Below are 25,060 nucleotides of genomic sequence, written 5' to 3'. Positions count from 1 at the left end.
TTGCAAGGTGTTCAGTGTAGAAGTTCTTATTTACTTATTTTATTTATTTCATATTTTAATTGTACCTTTTCTATTCAGGTAATGTTGGTTTATAATACTGCATATGATTTAGATCTGTTATGACACCACACCCACCTCAAAGAACCCATATTCCTCCCAAATATACCATTGGGCTTTCCCTGCCATCTCCTATTGTCAGATTGCTAGGGTTTGTTTTGGTTTAATTTTTCCTATTCTATTGCTTTGTTTCTTTACATTCCACCTAAAAGTGATATCATCAGAATTCACCATCAATATAAGGTGTTCTCATGATTGCTTTATTATATTGAAGTGGTACCCATGGGCAGAAAAAGTAAACTCCAGGACAGATTGGTAAGGCTAAAGGTTGGGGGAAGGTTTTAGAAGAATAAGTCCTTTTTCCCTTGGTTTTCCATATAGTATTACTATGCTGTAAAGTTTATTAAAGTATTACCACATTGTAAAGTTTAAAAGACTTGGCATGGAGACAGCACTGTTAGCTCTGAAGTTCAGTTACATTCTGTCAACTGTGAATATGATAACATTTGAATAGTTTCACAGGAAGCAAGCCTACAGGATCACTGTTAGTTCAAGTGGGTTTTTAAGAACCAAAATATATTTGATCTAGTTGTCTTCTTTGACAACTTGCAATTCATCAACTTTTAGTACTCCTGGGGATCTATTCTGTTTTTGGCATAGGGAGAGGACATTAGTGAACATGATATTTTATTTGGATATAAGAGAGACACTGGCAAATGAAGAAATAAATGATTTATATAATTGATTACTATTCTATACATCACCATTTAGCACAGACTTCAGTGTCAGTGCTTTAGAAAAGCCCAGCTGGGCCCACCAATAGCCACATGAATTAGAAAAGTCATTCAACTACTCTGATCCTCAGTTACCTGATGCATAAAATGGATTAGGGGGATAAAATATAATGAAATAAAACTGAACTTCTTTTATACCATCTAGAACATAATAAATAATCACTAAGTGATGACTTACTATTTTTTTTTTTTAAGATTTATTTATGTATACAGAACTGGAGTATAGGCCAGAGGTGCAGGGCCTTGAGAGGCTTCACCAGAAACAGAGTAGGGAGCAGAACAGGCAGATGGACAAAGCACATTGCTGAAGGTAGCATCAGGTAGGTCAGGAGAGGTCTGTGGATCACCTTTGGGGCTAGGGATTGAATTTGCACTAAAGCATCTGTGGTAAGCTTGCTGTGCCACATCCTAACCTGTTGCACCAGGGAGGGCCCGATGCAACAGGCCCTCCTATTTTATATAATTACTTAGGTTGCTAGAATCTGAAGTGGTTCAATACCAAAAAACTGATGCTTTTATAGAATTAATAATTTTCTACTGACTTGCAGCTCAAAGTATAGGAATGTCTAGCACTACACTCTCTTTTTACTAGTTACAATTAAAAACCCTTTCCCCAAATATACACAGGCAGTAAGGAAGCTATGTAGGGTCATTAATAGTCTTTTTAATGGACATTAGTGAGCATTTAATTCCTTATTTGTTCTCAGATAAGAAAAAAACCCCAGAAGCTGCAATGACTTCTCTATGGATTGTAAAAATAAGTTGATAGTAGAAGCAAGAACGTAAACATTACTGCAGAATTAAAACAACATATGTTGGTAATAAAGAGGCAGCAGAGATGTATTTTGGCTAGAAAGACTGGGGAAAATTTGATGAAGAATAGCAGTTCACCTGCATTGCAAAAAAGATGGCTGTCACCTATTAAGGCAGGGAAAACAACAGCAAACAGTGTGAAGGGAACCCAGTTGCAGCAGTCTTTTTAGATTGGTGAGACAGTGGTTTGAGGAGTAAGGCTGAAAAGTTATAACCAGTGCAGAGAAACTCAGCAATGGAGGGAGTCTGGAGGAACGGAAGTTTTCTGAGGAGGGTGCAAAATTTAGCAGGAGACAAAAATACCACGACACCTGTTGGTTGTTACTTTCGTAGACACTTTCAAGTCTGGTCTTCTAGGGAAGGTTTGGGATATAGGGAAGGCACACCTGTGTTCTCTAGTTGGTTGTGGAAATAACAAAGGACTAACCAGGGAAATTAAGGAAAAAGCAAAGAAGACGTGATATACATGGAAAATGGATTTCTACTCTGCTATAAAAAAGGATGAACCCTTGTGATTTGCCATGACATGGATGGATCTTGAGTTGGTTATCCTAAGTGAGATAAGTCAGAGGAGAAAGACAAACGTTAATGATTTCATATGTAGAAGATAAAGAAACAGAGTAAAAAAAAAAAAGAAAGAAAGAAAACTGTAGATAACAAAATGGGGGTTCCCAGAGGGAAGGGGATGGGGTAGTGGAAGAATAGTAGAGGAATTAACTAGGAAGAGGTGAATGGTAACTAGTCCCCAGTGCTTTAATTTAAAAGAGCTTATTTTCTTTAAAGAACAAATATGACATGTTTGGATTTTGATTAGGAAAATCAATAATTATCACATAGAGAAGAATAGCCAGAATAAAAGGTTAATGAAAGCAACCACCTCAGGGGAAGATTTTGGAGGAGAGTAGTAACCATCGAATTAACATTCTTTATGGGAGAAGAGTAATTGGTATAAATGTAGTAAGAAGTACAAAGACTGAAACTGAGGCGGAACTTGGTCCTGAAGAGTGGAAAAAGTCAAGGACTAGTCTGTGAAGTTAGCTTTATTTTTTGAGACCAGGATGCAGAAGTGGATCTTGATTATGCACAGCTTCCAGGGAGTTTGTCATAAGTAGAATTCCAGCTGGCCTGAATTACTGTTACGTTTGGATTCAGGACTCAGTGCTTCTGCATACTTCCTGAGATACTCTTTGCGGGTCGTAGTTTGTAATAAACTGTCTTGGGTGATTTGTTGTCAATATTTTCACATTTCAGTCCCCATGGAGGGGGAGAATCAACTCAAATTAGTCTTTCTTAGGTAATATCAGGTAATATCAGACTCAGGAGATGAGCCAGTGATATTTTCAAAAAGCAGACTAGTGGGAAAGATTTCAAGACATCCTCTTTTTAAAATTTTCAAGAATATAAATTTAATAATAATTTTCCTGAAGGAGCTCTTTTTTCCTCACTAATTCAACATTTACCTGAAAATTCTTTTTCAATCTTGACCACTACACAAGTAGAATAAAATCACCCTAGCTAGTACTTTATTAATGAGGCAAGCTATTAAAAACAAATAGCATGATGCACATTACAATGCAGGGACTGGCAAACCTTTTCTGTAAAAGATCAAACAGTAAATATTTCAGGCTTTGTGAGTCACAATCTTTTCTTGTTGCAACTACTCAGCTCAGGGAGATGTTAGCTTGAAAGCAGACGCACACAAATAAATGGATATGGCTGTGTTCCAATAATACTTTATTTGCTGAAAGAGATAGTATACTGGATTTGACACTCCGGCAGTAGATTTGCATACTCTTGCTGTAAAGGCTTCATAAATTCTATTATTATTATTAATATAATGTCTTTCAAATAATTGACTATTTAGTAATGTCTTTAAATTAGGAACTAAGTATATACACCACTTGTAATCTCTCCCCCCTCCTTCTCTGTGCTCAAGCATCTTATAGGAGCAATGAAAATAAAAATAAAATCTTGCATTTAAATCTGGTGTCATTTCAATAAACTCTGACAGATTGCTATCACATTGTTCTAGGCCTTTGAGAGAGAAATCCAGGCTACAATGAAGAACAATGTCTATGAAGATTCTGGAGGAATGAAAGGAAAATTTTACCTAAATGTTTTACTTATGACCTTTCTCCTCTCTTGGATGACTTTGGTCTGGACTCCTGGAAAAGTTTATCTCCTCCAGTTCAGTTAGTGCAAAGAATGAATGTTTTACAGCCTTTTGTTTATCTATCATGTTGCTTAATGTCTATTGACATTGGACTGTTTGGGACTTTTTTAGACTTCAGTTCCAAGAAAATGTTTGTTTCTTCTAACAAAATGATATTCTTCCTTTAGTCAGATGACAAAGACTACATATTGTTTAACAATAAGGTCACACTAGATATAAGACTCAATTATTACTATGGTCTCCATCTACCTGGCAGATAGAATTTTCTTCCTCAATGCTTATTTTTCAGACCCTCAATGATTATCTGAAATTTATTCTAAAAAAGAAAAAAAGGCTTTTTTTCATTGGAAACTCTTTCAAATGCAATTTTTTTGATCTAGCTGAAATATAAATCGAGAATTATAATATAATCAACCAGATCATATTTGTTATAAGAGATTTTTTTTAATGGAAAGCTCCCCACAAAGTAACATAAATATGATTAAAGATAAAATAATTGTTAGCAATTTCTTTATCAACAACACAGATTTTTATGAGTTAGTATGTTTTGGGGTTGAGGTTATTTTCAGTTCTACACTCAAATTAACCTGGTTCCAATCCCAGGACTAGCTGTGTGGTCTTGGACATGTTACCCAACTGTTCTGAGTCTCTGTTTCATCATCTAAAAATGTGTGTGATAACTGTAACCATCTTGCTGAATTGTGAGAATTAAAGGAAATAGTAGATATAATGCGCATATAACACAATGATAAATGGCAAATATAGAGAGAACTATTATGACCTACTCATTTATATTTTTATAACAGGGTTTCTCTCAACATAGAAGAAATATGGCCATTTTCTCAGCTTTATTCTTTTAGTTTTTTTCTTTAAGACATACTGGAATAACAATAAAAGCTTTATGTTAATAAATTAGAACCACTGAAGTTGAAAAAAAAAAGCCACAACCACAGCAAACAGCCCCAAGATTTTCAACAGGAATGAAACTGGGGAATTTGATGGAGCTTTCAGAGACCTTGTCTTTAAAGGCTTCAGTATCCTTTGTTTCTGAGTGAGGATGGCACTCTTGGCTCCTTCCCATTGCCCAGGCCCAACCAGGCGGTACTGATAGGAGTTGCAGGGTCCGAAATAGAGTTTCACAGCCAGTTTTGGATCTTGTAAGAAGAGTGCTAGGAGGTCTGGTTTCGCACCTATCTCCATGGCTAGCTCGTCCAAGTAGTCAATGTAATTGGTCTGCAATATTTGGCTCTGACTCTCTCCAAACCTTAATGAAAAAGTAAAATGGGCAGGTTTACAGATCAGACATTCAATAGGTGTCGGAAGAATGAAGGAATGAGTGACTGAATAGCTGAGTTTTGAATGGAGCTTCAGTGGGAAATGCCAATTTATCTCATCAGATTGAGAGTAGACTGAAAAATAAAAAGCCATGAGCTCATGGAAGTTCTAAGAATGGATAAAATTCATAGCCATGAGTACCACTTGATTTTTACTAAATGGCAGCTTCATGTTTCTAGGCTGGCGTAGATGTCTCTGGATTGCTGCAAAGATTCATGAGGTAATATAGAGGAAAGCCACAGATTGCTGCAAAGATTCATAAGGTAATACAGAAGAAAGCCTTGCTCAGTGTGCTTGCTCAGTGTCCTACACAGAGGTGCTTACTATTTGTCTGTTAAAATTATTAAGGTACCAAGCTTTCTAGCTGACCAACAGTAGATACTTAGTAAGTAATAGGTAAAGTAGAAGTCAACTCTACATGACTACCAGTGAACTCCATTTCACCACATTACAAAATACAAATTCTGAACCTTCACTTCTCATTAACACCTTTCTAATGTAATTTGAAGGGAGATTCCCCAGTTAACTTTCCAGACATATGACATCCAGACCATGCCCCCTTTTACTATAGAATGTGGGTGGCTTGAGAAGATACGGAATCTAACACAGACATCATACAAAACTGAAGTGAAATGATATTAAGGAAAAATATTCTGCATTGGTAAAGTTTCTATCTTTAAGTAGTTGCCCTAAAATTAGTATGCGAAACAATCACTGAGGAAGAACACAACCCACATTTTCTACTTTCATTTGGAGATTCTGATTCACAAAATCTGGGTTGTAGACTAGGAACTTGTATTTTTAATAAGCAGTTAGGTGTCTCTTATAGGGAGTTAGATCAATATACTTGATGTCAAGAAGTTTTGTAAAAACAATTCTTACAGTTCAATTCTCTTTTCATTCCTCTTGATAATGTCCGACATCATGGTATTCTCTGAGGGCAGTGTGCACAAGCCTAGAAAAACAGAGCTTGGTTAAGTAGTGGGTTTGAGTCAAACATCATTGCTTTAATTAGGAGTTAATTACTATGGCTAAACTCTGAGCTTTTGCCTAAACAGTCAGGGCTACACTGCTGTTGAACTCCAGGGGCACCACACTCATTGAGTTCTACATGATGAAACCCTTGGAGCACAGCCTATAGCATGAACTCTGGGGTGCAGAAGAGTAATAGAAGGAGCTTGAAAAGGAAGATGAGCTTGTGAGCTGGGAAGCCATGCCAGGTGACTGGAGATTTTTTGCAAAGGTGATGGGAAGCTGCAGGATTTTCTGCAGGTGGTGACAAGATCTGTCTTGCCTTGGAAAGGTCCCTCTAGATGTTGAGTTGCAGAAAATAAGCTCCAGGCAGGTGAGTTTTAAGACAGGTTAAGAGATGTTGAGAGACAGAGTAGAACAAACTAATACAGAGTAGTGGGGGTGGAGAAGGTAAATTCATGTAAGAATTGTGGTTTGTATATGATTTTGTCCCCTGTCCAATAAGTTTCAAATAAGCTGAAAAATGATAAGTTCTGAAAAATTAAACTAAAACAAATTTGTGAAATATGACTGCAGAATTGACATTGCTAGAAGGGAAAGGAGGGTGAAGGTAGGAACAAAAGGGAGAGGTGGCCCAGTGGCCTGGGTAAAGGATGATGGGGAACCCACAGTGAGTATGGTGTGGTGACAAATGTCAAAAAAGGTGTAAACTCATTCCCCTAAATCTTATACAGTGTTGTAAACCAATGTGGCCTGTATAAAGAAAAAAAAAGGGGGGGGGTCAGTTTCCTCTGGCTAGTTATCAGACATCTCAGTTCAAAGAGTCCCAAACTGAGCTCATGACACAACACGGTGGACTAGAGAGGCAAGACTCATGCTCTCCTTTGAAAAAGACTTTAAGGCAAAGACTGATAAGTGCTTCTAGACAAATCCAGATGCTCTGAATAAGCTGTGAAGTGCCAGAACATCCACAGAGAGTTCAAGAACTAAGGTCAGTAGGCACTGAGGGGAAAGAATAGGAGGGGTTCAGAGAGGAGATTGACTTCTCAAGCCTTGCAAAGGGAAACCAAGGACATTGTGAAATTCCTTGGAGGAATTATCTGAGTTCCTCATTGAAACCCTCCTGTCAAGGTTCATTCTTCTTCCCTCTTTATTCACAGCACTACTGTTATCCACTTCTCATGGTCAGAGAGCAACAACTTATCCTTTATTCCTCTTTCTTTCTCTAATTTCCCCGCATCATGATGCTCATATTTAGATCCTGGTCTCTCTGTCTCTGTCAGGCTCAGTTCCATTCATAGTTTGTTATAAACTATTATAGTAGCCTTTTTCCTGGCCTCTGAGGCTTCCTTCTCTCCTTTCAAAATTTTCCTCCACACTGGTGTTGACACAATTTAAAAAAAATGTAAATCTGGTTCTTGCTTTGAACCCTTCACTGGGGCCTCTGAAAACTTTCTAAAAATGAAGATTCTAGGTATTCAAGTCAGGCTTCCTTACTCAGGTTCCCTAAGGGTCCACCAGATGATTTTTATGTGTAGTCAGATTTTGAAGGCGTTAATTTACATTCCCCACCACCACCCCCCAAGCTCTTTAGTATACTTTCCAAGTTCCTTTGTCCTGGCTCCTTCTTCAAGAATGATCTCTCACCCTCTCAGCTTCACATGTCATGTAGGAATGCTAAGTATCTTATAATTCTCAACATCTAGGGAAACTATGCTTAGGCTCAAGGGATTATGCCCCTGAGAAACCCACCCATCAGGGAAACTTTCCCGACCATGAACTCTCCCTTACCCCACTGTTATGTTGTGAAGACCCTTTTTTCTCTTTCCCATCCACTCCATGCATGCTTCTATCAAGCATTTGTCTTTTTATGTTAAGATTGGTTTAAATTTCACTCTATCCCACCAGCATGGGGTTAAGTGTTCAATGTGTTTTTATTGAGCTGAATTGAACCCTGGAGTCAAGAAGATTATATCCTTAGGGGAGGAATTTATAAACATCATATGAGCAGTATCAGGAGTCATAAATGTTTTTCTTAACTGTGCTCTTATGACACAAAGAAAGGATAACATGTACTTGACTTTATGCCAATCAAAACTTTTAAATATTGTAAAGGAATGATTGCAGATGTTTATTATACCACATGTTACTATTTGCTATTTTCTAAATCTACCACTCACTTTTTAAGATTTTAAAAAGTGAAAGCAGCCAAGGCTGGCAACCTCCTTTTTGGCAACTTTCTTATCCAAAATTGTTATGGGGAAAATTCTACTAGAAGTGAAAACCTCAGGCATTTACTTACCTTTAAAAACTCTTGTTGCCCAACGAGCTTGAAGTTCCACAGTTGGAAAAATGGAACCTAGGGGTTGGATGAGGCCAATGCATGCAAGGGTTGACTTTTCCAGTTGAGGAGGGAACATGTATTTGTACAGTGAAACCATATTATTCTCTACTTTCACAAGTGAATCTTCAAGGAAGGGAAAGGAGAATGTATATCCTGTTGCAAAGACAATGACATCAATGCCCTTCTCTACTGTTCCATCCTCAAAGATGGCAGACGTTTCTGTGAGCTCTTTCACTCTTGGTTTCACCTTGATTGCTCCATAGAGTAGACGACTGGGAAGATCATCATTTAGTATAGGCTCTTTCATAAGGTACCTGAAACACAGAAGAAAACATAAGAAATAGACCTGAAAGGGAACTCTAGAAGTCTTGATATTTCATGGGATTAGTTCTGAGAATTAAAGCGTTTTTCAAATATGCATACAATTTATAACTTGACTAGTTGGCCCATTCTAAGTCTTATTCTCTGACTTTATTCTCATATCAACAATCTGTCCCCTCAACAAATAAAGAAAGACGTGTATGAGGTGGGTAAAAGACATTTCAAAATGGATGGCATCCCTAAGTGCTTAAAGAAAATGCAAGCACCTATAGTCAATTCCTGAGTATTCCTTGGCAACATCCCAGTGAGATTTCTACTATTATTTTATCCTAAATACCTTCAGCTTTCTTGCTGTACCACTAAGTCTTGCTGTATGTATCACTAAGTATCTGATCACCAGTAAAGAAGGGAAAATTTGTTAAATTCCTACTTGAAAGTTATTAAGAAATCAGTGTGAAAATTAATGTATAAAATTAAATTGGGTGTATATTGGTTGATTCCAAATTTCATGCAGTCTCTGTGACAACATAGGTAGTGGAACAAAGCCAGGACATATTTCTAAGATTTCCTTTTGTAGATCTGAGCACCATTAAAAAAAAATAGGACAATGTGTTATATATACCAGACCTTAGAATTTTGCTGTTACATGGCATTTGTTGAAAGATTCCATTTTTTTTTTTTGAAGGGAGGAAGACTGTCATCAACTAAAGAAAAAAATAAACATCCAGTGTTTGCCTGTGTTTATAAATTCAATGATGTGTACTGTTGAGATCAACAGAGAGTTGGTTTTTGGCTAAGAAACAGTGAGTATGTTCTCAAAAGGGGAAAACATTCATGATGTAGAGTTCACAAGCACAAATTATCAGATGAAAATTTGGGAGATTTCCCACTACACGCCTCTTAAAGTGGCCTCCAATGTTGAATACCTCTTGGTACTAGGAATTTCTCTCTATGATCCCAGGTCTGTTTTCTGGAGGAGATAATAGCATTATGACTTAATTATCTCTAGCATTTACTCTTAAAAGGTATACACAACAAACTTGGACTGCAAACTCCAGAGCCTATCTGATACTCAAACTATTAGGTTGCAGCTTTGACTACCATGGTAGCCACTTGATTCTTTGCAAAGAGAGGCCACGCTTGACAATTTTACTGATTAATGAATGTACCATAAAAAGTCAAAATAACCCTACTTATTTTGGGGCTCAAGACCATAATTTTCATGGCTGAACCACCGATTCATCTGTTGTTCCATCATCCATTTCAGAACTGCTCGTGGCAGGACATTTCGGAGCATGGAGCTAAAACGGGTGTGAAATATCATGTCCCAGGGGTAGCCATCTTCTGAGATACGACTCATGACCCAGGAACCCTGTTTGGTGCTGATAAACACCTGATAAGAAAAAAGGAATGCAGTTAAAATTAGGGCATCATCCATGGAGGGAGGAATCTACAGCGACCATCCCTTCAGGAAGGGTGTCTGTCCTGGCTAGATCCACCAGTTGGCATGATATATCTGAAGATTTAGGCTGAGACTATCACTGACATGAATACTTCAAACCAAGGGACAGAGGTCTGGTTTTTGTTGGGGTAGATGTGGATGACTTTACTCCTTAGTGTCTTGAATAATGCTTTTGGACTATGGTAGAGCCTGCTTTATACTTATGAAGTGAACATCCTTTAACTGGGTCAGGACAAACTCAGGAGTAAGGTACGCTTAGATTGTTATCCTGGGCTTTGCAGATGCACCTTGTTTTGCCATATATATATATATAAGATTTTCTTAAAAATGATTTTCATAATTATAATTTATGCAATCACCCTAATTGACATTAAAGAGATAATGTTTAAAAGATTATCTAAGGGAATGTAAGGCACGCAAATGCAGCTATGGTGGTGAGTGACTCCATAGACAGATTTATTACATGATAAAATGTATATAAGGAATTAGCTCTTGTGCTTTAAAACTTGATATCGGCCCTCCCTGGTAGCTCAGCGGGTTAAAGCACCACACTGAGATGCTAAAGCCACTTCTGCATGAGTTCGATTCTCGCCTGCCCCAGAGGAGCCCACATGGTGTGGCAGACCTCTCCTGACCTGCCCGCTGCTCCCCTCAGCAGTGTACTTCGTCGATCTGCCTGTTCTGCTCCCCACTCTGTCTCTGGTGAAGCCTCTCACCACCCCTGAGCCTCTGGCCTGTACCCCAGTTCTGTATATACAAATAAATAAATCTTTAAAAAAAAAACCAAAAACTTGATATCTTTGGAGCACCTTTTCAAAATCCAAATCCTGACAACACATAGTGGTCTAGTATGGGATTATAGGTAGCTCCTTTCAATTTCTCTACTAACCTCTCTTCCTCATGCTTAACAGCTATTTCCCAATAAATAGAGACATAACTGGGGTTTTCTCTTCTTGATTCTGCTCCCTCATTTGTTCTTCACACTGAGGTTGTCAAGCTATGAAAAATGGTTGTGCAAACTCTTGGGTCCAGTAAACCTCTCTTTGACCTGCTCTGTGTCTAGGTTGGTGCTGATTAGTGACACTGGCACTGTAACCTTTTCATTAACCTGATTAGGAGAAATTATGCTTTTTTTTTTTTAGCACTTTTATTATTGGGCCTCTTAAGTCCTGAATATGTGAGACTCAGGGAAGGACAGTTTGCAGTTGTGGATGTACTATTGTAAGCTGTGTAGCCACAAGTTACAGAGCTAAGAAGGCTGGTATAAGAGTGTGAGGGCTCCTGGGTCCAGCCTCCGTGGAGAGACAATGCTTTGGGGAGATGACCCTTAGCTATTTTCCCATATTTACCTAGGTCTGTTCTTCAAGAGGGAATTTATTTTCAGTTCTTCCCAACTATCACTATCAGCATTATCTATATCTTATAATCTTTGATTCTTTGGCAGCTCAACAGTGTCATTCTTGAGCGGGTACAAAGATGATAGTGGTTGGAAGGTCACAGGAACACCTAAATAGCTATGATCTTTTTGGTTGGGTCTCTATTTATTTAATCTTCCTATTTAATCTTTCTTTTCGTGGTCTTGGGTGAATGAGGATTATTTACATTTCAAAGAGAATTCAAACATACACTAAATTTCTAAAATATGAACAGTTCACCTTATCATTAAGCCCCCAGGATAGAAACAGCCCTCAGTGCTGAAAGTCATCTGGTCCAAACATCTCAGTTAAAACAAATGAGGGTATATAGGGTGGAGTGGGGAATGGGATCAAAAACAGTGGGGGGAGGGAAATGCACTGGACTATGGTGATGACACATGGGTGATTTGTGATGGGAAACCCAAGGGGATTGCAACTGAGATGGAAAAATGCACAAAAATATGTAAAAATGAACTATTATAAAATTAATAAACGAAAAACAAAAACAAAAAACAAATGAGGGACCCATCACCCATCACCAAGAGAAGTGAAATGTCTTATGTTATATGGCTTATTAGTGGTTGTACTGAGTGGTAAACTCTGGTTTCTTGACTTCTGGTTTTCTGTAATACTATACTGGTCAACCAGTCAATCAACTCACTAGCCAACCAACTGACCAACCAACCAACCAACCAACCAACCAGCCAGTCAGCCAGCCAAGCAACCAGGTAATCAGCCAACCAAGAAACCAGCCAACCAACTGATTGGCAAATTATGAGTAGAGGAGGCTGGAAAATACTAGTGACTTTTTCTGAAATGCCTTTCCCCTTTCTTCTCCACAACAGTACAAGGTCAGCCGAGAACACCCTACCTGAGCTGCCTTCTTACTCAGCTCGACGGAAATATCTGAGGCCGAGTTTCCTATTCCAATCACCAGGATGTGTTTCCCTTCAAATCCTTCTGGATGCTTGTATTGACGACTATGAAAGTACTGGCCTTTGAATCTCTCAATACCTTCAGGGGAAAGAAGAGAGAAGCCCATGAACTATATTAATTTCAACAGAATCGTGTTGTCAGCTTTCCCTTTTTGGGGTCAATCATTTGTTTACCCTTTCCTCCTTTTTAGGGGGTTACAATAATAAAACTAATTTCAAACTTAAAGTATAAAGCATGAAAGAGAAGGTAGTTAAGCATACGCTACAGAACCAAAGGAGTTAGTTCCAGAAGCTGCCGCTTATATATTTATTAAGAATAAATGGTTTTCATGAGATGCTGACCTCTGGCTAACCATATTCTATTTGGGACTGTACAGTGATGTCTCAATATCATATGGCATACATTTAAATGTTGCTTAAACATGAAATGCTTTTATTATAATTGTATCATAGTTAGAATGCTATTTATTATTATTTTGCAAAAGCAAACAAAAACTATATTAAGCTAAAAAACAGGGACATAGAAATTGAAGGATAGTTTCCACATTGCTCTAAGTCAGCAACTTACTGGGAAAGCCTCTCTGAAAACAAATATTTTTCCTATTTCTTTTCAGGAATTCATGACTTGGAATATCTGTTTTGAGGGTGGACTGCTTGAAAGAACCTTGAGATCATAGTTTTTAACATGTGATCACTTAGACTACAGCATTAGCACCACCTGGAACCTTGTTAGAAATGCAAATTTTCAGTCTCAAGCTAGATCTACTGAGTTAGAAGATTTATCAAGTTGGAGCACTCCAGGTGATGCTGTCTGAGAACTGCTTCTTTAGATCAGTAAGTTTCCATGCTGGCTTCATAGTAAAATCACTACTCATATCAGTTAACTCTTTGGAAGTGTTTCTGGCTGTAGAAGCTCCACGAGTGGTTCCAGTGTGAGGCCTGGCCTGGAAACCATGCATTAGATAATTTCCTGAGGTCCTTGGAAAGGAAGGACACTCTGACAAAGGGCTTGGGAGGTACCAGGACAGATGGCAGTAGGATTCATTGCTGGCCTTCCTTGCTTGCTCCTACCGCCATCACTGTTTTGTAGGAGCACTTATTTCCAGGAACTCTTCCCTGCCCATAGAAATGACTTTTGGAAAAGCTCCACAGATACAACAGTCAGGTGAAGGCAAAGACTGAGCTCAGGACATGGATAACAGACCCTCTCCACCAGAGAACCAATTTGGATGAAGATTCTCTGAAGTTCTAGATAAGATTTAATGACTCCAGAGGAAGTTAGTCAAATACTTTATGGATGAAGAGCCAGAGAGGGCAATAGAACAGAGGTGGTGTTGGGAGTCTTTCATCTTTCTGGTGCTATCCTGATCTTAATATTATGTCCAGCTGCACAGCTTATTCTGCCTATCAATTCCAACTGCACATAAAGTATCAGGACACCTAGTTTGATATGCTGGAATCCTCTCAGACCTCACCTGGAAATGACTCCAATGGGATATGAGGGAGGATGTGGTGTCCACTGCAAACCATAACCGCATCAAAGATGGCTCTCTGTTCCTTGCCACTGCTCTCGGTGATAACCTCCCATTGGCCAGACGATACAAAATCTGGGCATTTTTTCACACTTAGCACCGTTGTCTTGAACAAACACACAGAAACCATTATTGAGCATTACTTTGAACAAAGGGGTAATATCCAGCCCTGGGAAGGGGCAGATAGATGCAACTTAGGACTCCATTTAGCTTCCATTTGAATCCATTTCAAGCCTCCCAGGCAGATTACTAAGTGTGGCCCTCTTGTTCTTCTTTGGCAGCTACCAAAGATCTGCTGGTTGTGCAAGAGGCCTGACTCAGTAGGAGACCAGTAGGGCTGAACAAGACCTTTGAGAAAGACAAAGAAAGGAAGGTTTGGGCTAGATACAAACACATGTCTGTCATTCCACTGATCACACATCCAGTATTTACTGAGAACATTTTGGGTTCACTCCAACTAGCATGTCATTCCTCTGAATGGTTGAAAAGCTTTGTTATTATTTGAGTTTGTTGCTTTAGTACATCAGGCGTCCATTCCTATGTATACTTTTTAAAATTAATAGGACTCCAGACAGTAAACTATACAGATCAATGAACCAATAAATTATTTCATCCAAATAAGATCATGAACTGTATTGCTAAAATGATGTTCTCTGTTTTCAAAATAATGAATGCTAGGGCCTCCCTGATGGCACAAGGGGTTAACTCTCAGTACTATGAAGCTATCACTAGCTACTGCAGCAGGAGTTCACTCCCCAGCAAAGGAACTGACCCATATGGCACAGCAGACCTCGTCTGTCTCACTCACTGTTCCCCTCAGCAATGTATTGCGGTCAGTCCACCTGTTCTGCTCCCTACTCTGTCTTACCCCCTCCCCCACTCCCTGCACCTCTGACCTACACCCCAGCTTTTGTATACATAAATAAATAAATCTTTCATAATAATAATAATAATAATAAATACTAACCACTACCCTTCATGGCATGTTGATATGTGATGGATACTATGCAGATATTAAAAAAATTATTATTTCTCTTAGCATTATCGCCTCCACTGACACCCATACTGTTGCAGTTTACCATATACAACAGTATGGGTGTCAGTGGAGGCGATAATGCTAAGAGAAATAATTCAGAAGGAAAAAGAAAATACTGGATGGTGTCACTTAGATGTGGAAACAAAACAGAAGGCCAGACAAGACTAAACCTCAACAATCTGACTGTAGGATGTAGGCTACCAGAGAAAGAAAGTGGGGAGGTGACCCAGTGAATTGCGGTGAAGGGCTGTGGGTGAATGGGTGGTGAGTGTGGTGTGGTCACACATTTTGAAGGGTTCTAAATTGTAAATAGTATTGTAAGCCAATGTGACCTCAATAGCTAACAAATTGCATAAAGTGGTTTTATTGGTTGGATTGGACCTTTGGTGTCATTTGGAAAATTTTGAGAAACAAAACAGATGCTCTTAAAGTTTGAGTTGAGTCCTGACATCTAATATTTATATGAGCTAAAGACCAATACATGGAAATACCACTTCTTAATTCTATAGCAACCTCCAGAAAAGAATAACAGCACTAGTACAATAAATAAGAGAAAAAGCTTCCTTGCAACTTAGACATGATATTTAAAATAACAGATAATTTTAATCACTCACAATAAATGTTAGTGAAGTGGTCAAAGACTATAAAAGCTTCTGGTATAAAAAAGCTGTCATTTACGTGATAGATATTACCAAGTATTGGAGAAAAGTCTCGTTACATGAAACTGAAAAAATTTTAATGTTTTTAGGGTCTCCCTGGTTGTACATGGGATTAAGTCTCAGCACTATGAAGCTATTAACAGCCACTGCAGCATGAGTTTAATCCCTGGCCAGGGAGCTGACCCACATGGCACAGCAGACCTCTTGCACACTGCTTCCCTCAGCAGCATATTTCATTCAATCTGCCAGTTCTGATCCCCACTCTGTCTCTGGTGAATCCTCTCACCTCCCCCTACAACTCTGGCCTACAACCCAGTTCTTGTATGCATAAGTAAATATTTAAGAAATAATATTATAAATATTTATTTCCATCTGAATCACCAACCACACATTAAAATAACATAAATAATAATATACAAAACTAAAATTATAGCCAAACTAAAAAGAAATATCCAAAATTAAACACTAAATTGAGAAAATGAAATGTGTTAAATAATGAGCTTTACTGATATTTACTTATTCAGAGATACAATATAGGTTTACTTCCTAAGTATAATTATTTGTTCTTAGGTTGTAGGTTATTGGCAAAAATTCAGCCTGTCTTGAGAATGTTATTTTTATCTTGTTGATTTATTGTTCTTGAGGAAACACAAGAACAGTAGTTCTAATAGTATTTCAGAATGATCTGCTATCTTTATGTTGCTACAGAATATCCTGGAAAAAAAAAAAACATAATTAGCAAAACAGTTACCACAGACTTCTGGGATGTGAGTGCCCTGAGTTTATTTTGCACATTAAAAAAAGAAATTCCAGGGCCTCCCTGATGGTGCAAGGGGTTACGTCTCAGTACTATGAAGCTATTGCCAGCCACTGCAGCTTAAATTTGATCCCTGGCCAAAGAGCTGCCACACATGACCTCTCCTGTCTTTTCCACTTCTCTCCTCAGTGTGTTCAGTAGTTCTGCCTGTTCTGCTCTCTGCTCTCCACACCTTTTCTAGAGAGTCTGTTTAATCAACCCCCCACACTCCCTAAGGTGCTGTATGCATAAATAAATAAAAAAAAACCCAAAATAAAAAAAACTCCAAATCTTTTAAAAAAATTCTATTTCTACAGAAAAGTTAAGAAAATAAAATAACAGTCTGATTTTTTTTTTCATATATTGTTTTAAGGGATATGAGACTTGGAGTCTTCAGTAGTTATAGATATTAGCTATATCTATAGCAGAGCAATAGTTATAATTTTTATTATAATTATAATACCAGCTTCAACTGTAATTCCACCATCAATATCATCTAATTCAAACCTTTGATTTTAGCTGACAATTTTACTGTTTTGTTAATAGAAAAAATCCATAATATCAGGTGTAATGATAAAACTTTTGGAGTTTTCTTTCATGCTCTATTTTTCAGCAAAGAATTAGGTTGGAATGTTTTATTTTATTCACAATTTACTTCATACTGGAATATCTTCTTTATTTAAATGTAGGCTGAACATATATGGAAAAATATTCTCCACCTTTTTGCCCCTCCCCAATACAATACCTGGAATTGAATGTACTTTAGAAGATCAAACTTTTTGGCAAAAATCCTGAAATATTCCAGGAGCTTAGAATTATGTAGGAAGTTTGGAAAATCTTCAGGCATTGGGAAATCACTGAAACAGGACATCTCTTTGCTGGTATTAGTAATGACAGATTGATAGATACTTGCTCGGCCATCTTCAACATTTTCCTAAAGGACAAATAAAATAATGATAATCATGTATTTGAAAAAAAAATGCCGTGGTTGTCAAAGCCCTGGGTGAGATGATATGATACTTTTTCATCACTGTAGTAAGTCTGAAATGTTAGGGTGATGAGGTGTATATACTCCATCACCTTATCTGATGGGGCTTAGCAAGAGTGTATGATGTTTTCTCATCATTAGTCAAATAAAATCACTACTTTTCTGCCAAATATTTATATCAAGACTCCTTAGGTTTTTGGTGACACAGAAAGAGGTAGCTTTATTAGCAGGATGAACCTGTGTTTGGAGGTAGACACAGGATTAAATTCATTTCTTTCAGACTGTTGGTCTGCAACAGTCACTGCCCTTGAGCTTCAGTCTGCAAATCAGTGACAGGAGGGGAGATCACAATTAGTGTCAGCTCTCTCCTGTTATTGAGGAAGTTTTAGGTTTCAGCAAAAACTATTAATTAGAGCCCACTGTTCATTACAGAATAAAAAAGACTTTTCTGGTAGCTACTCTGACTCCAAAATAGCTGATGCCAATATATGTTATCATACGTGAGTTTTCTATAAAGAGAATATATTTGATTTCAAATAATTAAAAGGAGTAAATTAGAATCTTACCTCTTTTATCAGCAAAACTCTTAATATGTATTATCTTTTCTATGTCCTAATTGCAGAGATTATCAATACCATTATGAGTCATCAAAGCTAAAATGATGTATATTCTCATATCGCGTTATCGAGGAGAAATCTATAGAATCCTTGCTAAGTTGGTCTAAGTGCATAAAATTCTCTTTCTTCATATATTCCTTTTCTTTCTTTATCATTCATTCACACATCTACTATCTATCCCTTCCGTCCTCCTTCCCTCCCTCCCTCCTTTCTTTCTTCCACTCATGCCAGGAATCAAATGCTGTTTTTAATGAGTAATTTATTTAACTGTTCTAATACAGAATCAAGGCTCATATGATAATATCATCATAATTTCAAGTGATTTGGTAAAAGCTAGTATGATTAGTATATGCAAACAGCTTTCTAGGTGATGAGTTTGATGTGGTGCTATTATTTAGTTTTATGTAAGTAGAGACTGCATTGTATTAGATGATGACATGGCTTTTTTCTTATACACAAGTATACAATGATTTGAACTCTGATGCATAAACAATGTTATTTTTATTTTCAAATACTAGCTTCAAATTGCTTAATGTTAGACAAACTGAATGATCTGAACTCTGATGCATAAATGATGTTATTTTTATTTTCAAATACTAGCTTCAGATTGCATAATGTTAGACAAAGTGATATGTTAACTACTTCTGTATGTTTCTGAATGATCGAATACAATGTCCTTGGTAAAATTGAATGTCTGAATTTCTTATCTAACCAAGTTTTCAACGTGTGAAATATTTCACTAAGCAAAGGAATACTATTTTTCCCCCAAGATGATATAACTTTATGAGTAGTGCAGAGTAAAGTTAAATATGAAAACAGCAGAGTCGGTTGAGATGTTAATTCTACCACCTATCACTGACTTTATAACCCTGGCAAATTACATAAACCAGTTTCTTCATATGTGAGTGGGGTTCATTAATAATTCCAACAGCAAACAAGTATTACCAGGTTTTAATGACATTTGATAAAGCATTTAGCACAATGCCTGGCTCTAAATAAAAGTTAGGTATATGTCTGACCCCATTACTATGATTACAATCCACCAAAGTTCATCTTACTAAACCAGTCATTGTTTTGAAACAACTTAACTCAGGTTGATTTATACAGTAGCCAACATAATAGTTTTGTTTTTTTTTTTTCAAGCGCCAATAAATTGAGTTAAAAATGTGGTTGGCTTCTCTGTTAGGTTAATTTTAAAGAGACTTTTGAATAGCAAAACTGGTCCTGATGTCTGAGCCCCTACAGTAATTTCAGAGCAGATTAATACTCTCCTTTTAGGGTTTTATTTATAAATTTTGCCATCTGTTGATGGTAACATTATTTTTTTTCTTGAAGTTCAGGTAATAATCTTTATTGTCGAATTCATCAGTGGTCAGCAGATGAACACTTTATATGAGTTTCTTTTTATGTTGTCTAAAGTAAATGTCAAAGTATCTAGACAAATCTGGATAAACTAGTTGAGTTAGCCTGGAGCTATCAAAAGAAGGTGATTATTACTGATTTAATAAACAAATATATATCAACTATCTATCAACCTTTTCTCCTGCCCAGACTGTAAGGTTAGGATTAAGATGCAAACAAGACACACTATTTCTGCCTGCCTGGAATTTATTATTACTTGAAATTAAAATGTATTTAGGATTTGGGGATATGAGAGTAGAGACAGGAAGAGACAAGAGACTTTATCCTTAACCAAAACAGAAGAAGGAAATAGTTTTCAAAACAGATGAAATCAGCTCAGATATTTATTTAAAATATAAGTCCTGCCTAAAAAATATATATTAAGCACAAAATATAGATAATCTGAATTTCCTAGGAGCTGGAACTTGCTACAATTCACTTATTTAAGATCAATCTTTCTGAGTGTCAGAAAACTGCAGCAAAACAAAGTTAGTTCAGACGGATTTAGAATTCATGATCTTTTGATTCGGTGTTAGATTGCAGTTTATCTTTGATTCTACAAAAGTAAAAGAGATATAAAACTAAGTATATAGAAGATTGTAAAGCTAAAATTCAATCTATTTGAGAAAACAAACTTATAAAGCAAAAAAAATACGCTTATTAGAATTGTAAATGATAAGAACTTTTACAGTTAATCTTTCTCATTATGACATATCATTATTTTAACCTCTATCAATCAATTTTTTGTTCTCATGCCTAGTTAGCTGAAAAAAAAGTTGTGTTTCTTTATTTCCTATCATGCTATCTTTTCACTCTTTCTGGCTGACCTACTTGAAATAAATATGGTTGAAACTTCTTACTTTCTTATTAGTTTTATTAGAAGAATTTGGATGGGACTTTTAAAAATTATAAGGTCTAAGTAGGTCTGATTTGGGTGCAGACATCTGTATTTCAGGAGTGCTTTCTAGCTGGTTCTATGCATGATGAACATGGGAGTTATCAACTTTGTTAAGGAGTTGCAGGATTCTGGCATCTCTCACCTGACTGGTACCTCTCTAGGATTCTAGCCTTGAGCACTAGCAGAGATTTCTAGTAAATTCCCTGACTCAGAGGTCGCCTACTTGCTTTTAATTAAATACTTTGTTTAATTAAATATATATAGGTACTTTTAAAAATAATATAATAGTTTATTTTTACATCATTTTGTGCATTTTTCCATCTCAGTTGTAATAATCCCCATGGGTTTCCCATCACCAAATCACCTGTGTGCTGTCATCATAGTCCTGTGCACTCCCACCCACCCCCATTTTTGATCCCATTCCCCATTCTACCCCCATAAAATGTCTCAGGTATATAGTTGTTCATTATTATTATTTTTTCCCCCTGATCCTTTATGCTCCTGCTGAGTGAAACCGCCTGGTATTTTTCTTTTTCTTTCTGGCTTATTTCACTAAGCATGATCTTTTCCAGCTCCATTCATGTTACTTCAAAAGGCATGAGAGTATCTTTTTTGGTTGCTGAATAAAATTCCATTGTGTATATGTACCACATCTTTTTAATCCAGTCATCTACTTTTGAGCATTTGAGTTGATACCATGTCTTTCCTATTGTAAGTAAAGCAGCAATAAACATGGAGTACAGGTGTCTTTTTGAATCAGTGTTTTTGTATCCTTAGGGTAGATTCATAGGAGTGGAATTGCTGGATCATAGAGAAGCTCCATTTTTAGCAGGTTGAGAAACCTCCACACAGCTTTCAATTGCTCTCTGGCAGGAAGTTCCTTTAGTTTTTGCCCTCTTGAACTATACATGGATTTGACAGCCCAAACTGTGCATTTCTAGATTTTTCACACCTAGTATATGCCTGGTGCATGGTCAACAAACAGTAATATGTTTGTTGAGTGAATGAAAGACTGTGTAATATTCTATAATAAGAGCATTTTTTCTGTCACTACAAATAGGGTTTAATGATACTAAAAGGGACATTCAGTAGCATGAGGAAAATATGCAACTGGTTTTGCTATTAGCTAATAGCATGCTATAAACTTTATCCTGTTCTGTACATGAAAACATTATTATATTTTTAAATATGGATAATGAACTAAGTATATCTTAAACTGCTGGCAAAGAGGCTTAAGGACTATGAAATTTTATATTTGATTGGTCGGAAAGTTACAAATATTTAACTTGTTAAATTTAGTTCCCTTTAAGGGACAATAGAGTGCTAAAACCTAAGTTTTATAGAGTTATGTTGTGATAGATTCTCTGGATAATTTTATCAAACAAGGGGAAGGCAGTTATCTCTTCTGGAAAGGAAATTGTTTTGTTCTAAGCTAGTTCTGTATAATGTTAACATTTCAGTGAACAGAATGTGCTGTTATAAAGAACATGCCAGTTAAAAAACAGGAGAGGTTGTGAGGTATAAAAAAATAGGAGTACATGTTTTAAGTCAATGTGGACACAACACCACTTGGGAAATCCCATTTGATAATACCCATGGTGCCTGCTTCACACTTTAATCTTCCTATTGTCAACATTCTAATAAATGATAAAATTTGCATATACCCGAAGTAGGGAAGCACAGCAGACTTGATGGAAGATTGAAATTTCAGATACGTTTCTGACCAAAGATAAAAACCAACTAAATAATATTAAATATGCACAAATATAAATTCCTATAAATTGAAGTAAAAATCATCAGTTTTACAAGGGTAAGGACAATAGTGAGCTGGATTACCAGTGCTTCACATGAAAAAGATCAAGGGATCCTTTGAATTGATCCCAAATTCATCATAAATCATTTGAGTCATATGAGGTGAAGCAGATGGAAAACCCATGTAGATTTAATTTCCGTATTGCTCGTTCCAAGAACCATCATCTACCCCTTATTAACCACTATGGGCAAACAACTTAACCTTGGCTTTCTCACCTTTATGTTGGAATTAATCATAACTAATGTGCAACAGAATTGTAACGATAAAATGAGATAATCATCTGCAAATAATCAGATAACTAACACAACATCAAGTGGTTTTACTAGGTGTAGGTTTCACAACAAATAAAGCACAAATCAGTGGGCCATTATCAGACCAATTGTTATAAACTGTCTGAGGGTTGGTAGCTGTTTTTTTTTTAAATATATATTTTATATCATTGTTCATTTTTCTACAATGTTTGATTTCTCTTCTCAGATGTAGTCTCTGTAAAATTCCCACCACCAAGTCACCAGCACACCATCACCATAGTCTCTGTGCTCTTCCCACCCCTCTTTTAATCAGAGGGTGGTAATTGTGTCTGACTCACCCTCTAAAGTAGTTTCAAACACTTCTTTGACCCTAAAAGTTTATGTTGCTAAAATAGATTAACTTGAAATGTTAGATCTTCAGCAGTCATGTATGAAGAGAGAAAGTGTTATTTCAGAGTAAGTAGAGAAGAAGAAAATCAAGATGAAGAGACTGTTTTATGAAAGTGAGCTAAAGTAGCTGAGTATAGGTATTGGGAAAAGATATATTTATGTTGAAATGTTAAAAAAGAAACAAAAGCATATATCTATGGCAACTTCCCTGTGAATACCAGTATAAAGAACAATAGGGAAATAAAAAAGGTTAGTGACTGCAGAAAAAAATTATGCTTTTCTCTTAAATACTTCAGTAAGGTGATGTTTGAGGCCCAGCAATCTTACAGAACTTCATCCCATGTTATATCTACCATTTAGTTTCCTTGAACAACTTATTTAGCCTAAACCTCAGTTTCCTCTTTAGATTTAAATGAGGATTTATCATAATACTTCCATGGTAGGAGTTTTGTGACAACAAAGAGAGGATGCAAAGCAGGTTCTTCCCATTGCTGGAAAAGTGCTAAGAATGGTTAATTTTCCCACCCATTATAGGATCACAAAACTGCCACTAGGGGGTACTGGAGAACCTTCTGGAAGAATTCAGCACCATTTGAGCCTGGCACAGGACAAGAATTCTTAAATTTTGTCACTACTAAATGTGTTAAATGATCTTAGGAGGACTGTGTGTAAATTTAGAAATTAAAGAATGTTCTGCTTTCACAATTGATTTTGGATGGCAGAGTTGTGAAGAGCTAGCTTCCTGGGATTGGGTATGGAAATGCTCTATATCCATTGCAGTACCCCTGCACCCTTTGGGCTTTCCTTTCTTCTGGTAGTCTAGATCCTCCCATGGCCCTTTTGGCAAACTGTAACATTTTGCTTATTGCATGTTTTATTATGCAGAGAGAATCTTTGTCTTCTTTGAGTGGAGAAAATTGTTTACAGTTATCTGTTGGATAGGGTTTAAAAAGAGGTTTAAATTGTGATATTGTTCTAGGGAATTATATATTTAGGCATTTTTATATCTAATAGGACTTAATTGATCCAGATTTTAATCTGAGTTTTGTAATCCATGTGAAGGTATCTTTAAATCTGGAATTTAAGACACTGGGAATTAGAGAAATATTTTGGGACAGGAATTACCTTCCTAGAATTTATTCAGCTGTTTCTGACAGACCTCATTCAAAATAACTTCCACGTTTCAGCTCCCAAATTAAGAATAATCAGTAGGAGACAGTTGGTTTTGATATTAAATCCCAAAGTAGGTACTAAAGACAAACAAAACACACACACCCTAAATTTATTATTAAATAGAAATTTGTTTTATTTCTCCTTTAGGTTAAAAATTCTACTGGAAAAGGGGGTTGGGTCTCAACTAGAATCTCTAGGTGAACCTAGAGTGGACAAAATGATACATGTCTGGTGGAGAGGAATAACTCTTTTATAATATGATCTCAAGAAAATCTACAATGATGCTAATGGTGAGTTGTTAGTAAGAGGTGAACATGATTCAGTCTGTTTTCTAGTTTTCTCTCTGCAAAGTTTTCTGTTTCATATAAGGATCAGTATTTTCATCATTAACTCTGATTGTTCTTAGATAGTTGAATCAATGGAATTTTAAAATATTTAGTATTTGTTAAATCAGAAAGAAAAAGAAAGAAAACAATGGTTTCAGTTAGGGGAGTAATACAGGAGATAAGTGAAAAAAATAACAACAACAACAATGACAAACACACCCACAACAAAACAAAGAAAAAATAAACAGACAACTATAAATCAGAGACATTTTGTAGGGGAGGAGAGTGAGAGGGATCAAAATGAGGTGGGAAGAGCACCAGGGACTACAATGATGGTGCAGGGGTGAATGGGGACTAGAAACTCTAATGTTTAATGTTTGCCAAACTTATCTCATCATAAGATTAATTTGGGATCCTTGTTAAAATATTTAACAATGGGCCTTCCCTGGTGGCGCAGCGGGTTAAAGCACAACACTGAGAAGCTAAAGCCATTTCAGCATGAGTTTGATCCCCGCCTGCCCCGGAGGTGACTACATGACGTGGCAAACCTCTCCTGACC

The 25,060-nt window shown here is 36.8% G+C and overlaps 1 protein-coding gene across 1 annotated transcript in view; it reads right to left on the bottom strand.

The window, feature by feature from the left end:
* Positions 1 to 3,401: 3,401 nt before the first annotated feature.
* The window catches only part of FMO2 (flavin containing monooxygenase 2 (non-functional)), a 23,930-nt gene continuing 2,271 nt past the window's right edge, over positions 3,402 to 25,060 (bottom strand). The window contains exons 3-9 of the mRNA XM_004688477.2: positions 17,390 to 17,578; positions 14,097 to 14,259; positions 12,558 to 12,700; positions 10,003 to 10,202; positions 8,447 to 8,802; positions 6,055 to 6,127; positions 3,402 to 5,101 (exon numbers count right to left, since the gene is read on the bottom strand). Of these exons, the coding sequence (XP_004688534.1) occupies positions 4,750 to 5,101; positions 6,055 to 6,127; positions 8,447 to 8,802; positions 10,003 to 10,202; positions 12,558 to 12,700; positions 14,097 to 14,259; positions 17,390 to 17,578 (1,476 nt within the window). The 3' untranslated portion in view covers positions 3,402 to 4,749. The remainder of the gene's footprint in view (positions 5,102 to 6,054; positions 6,128 to 8,446; positions 8,803 to 10,002; positions 10,203 to 12,557; positions 12,701 to 14,096; positions 14,260 to 17,389; positions 17,579 to 25,060) is intronic.

Source organism: Condylura cristata, unplaced genomic scaffold (genome assembly GCF_000260355.1).
Source record: "Condylura cristata isolate star-nosed mole 26May11 unplaced genomic scaffold, ConCri1.0 scaffold00024, whole genome shotgun sequence".
Classification (NCBI taxonomy): Eukaryota; Metazoa; Chordata; class Mammalia; order Eulipotyphla; family Talpidae; genus Condylura; species Condylura cristata.
Note: the sequence above shows the minus strand (reverse complement) of the source record. Positions and strands in the feature narration are given on the sequence as shown.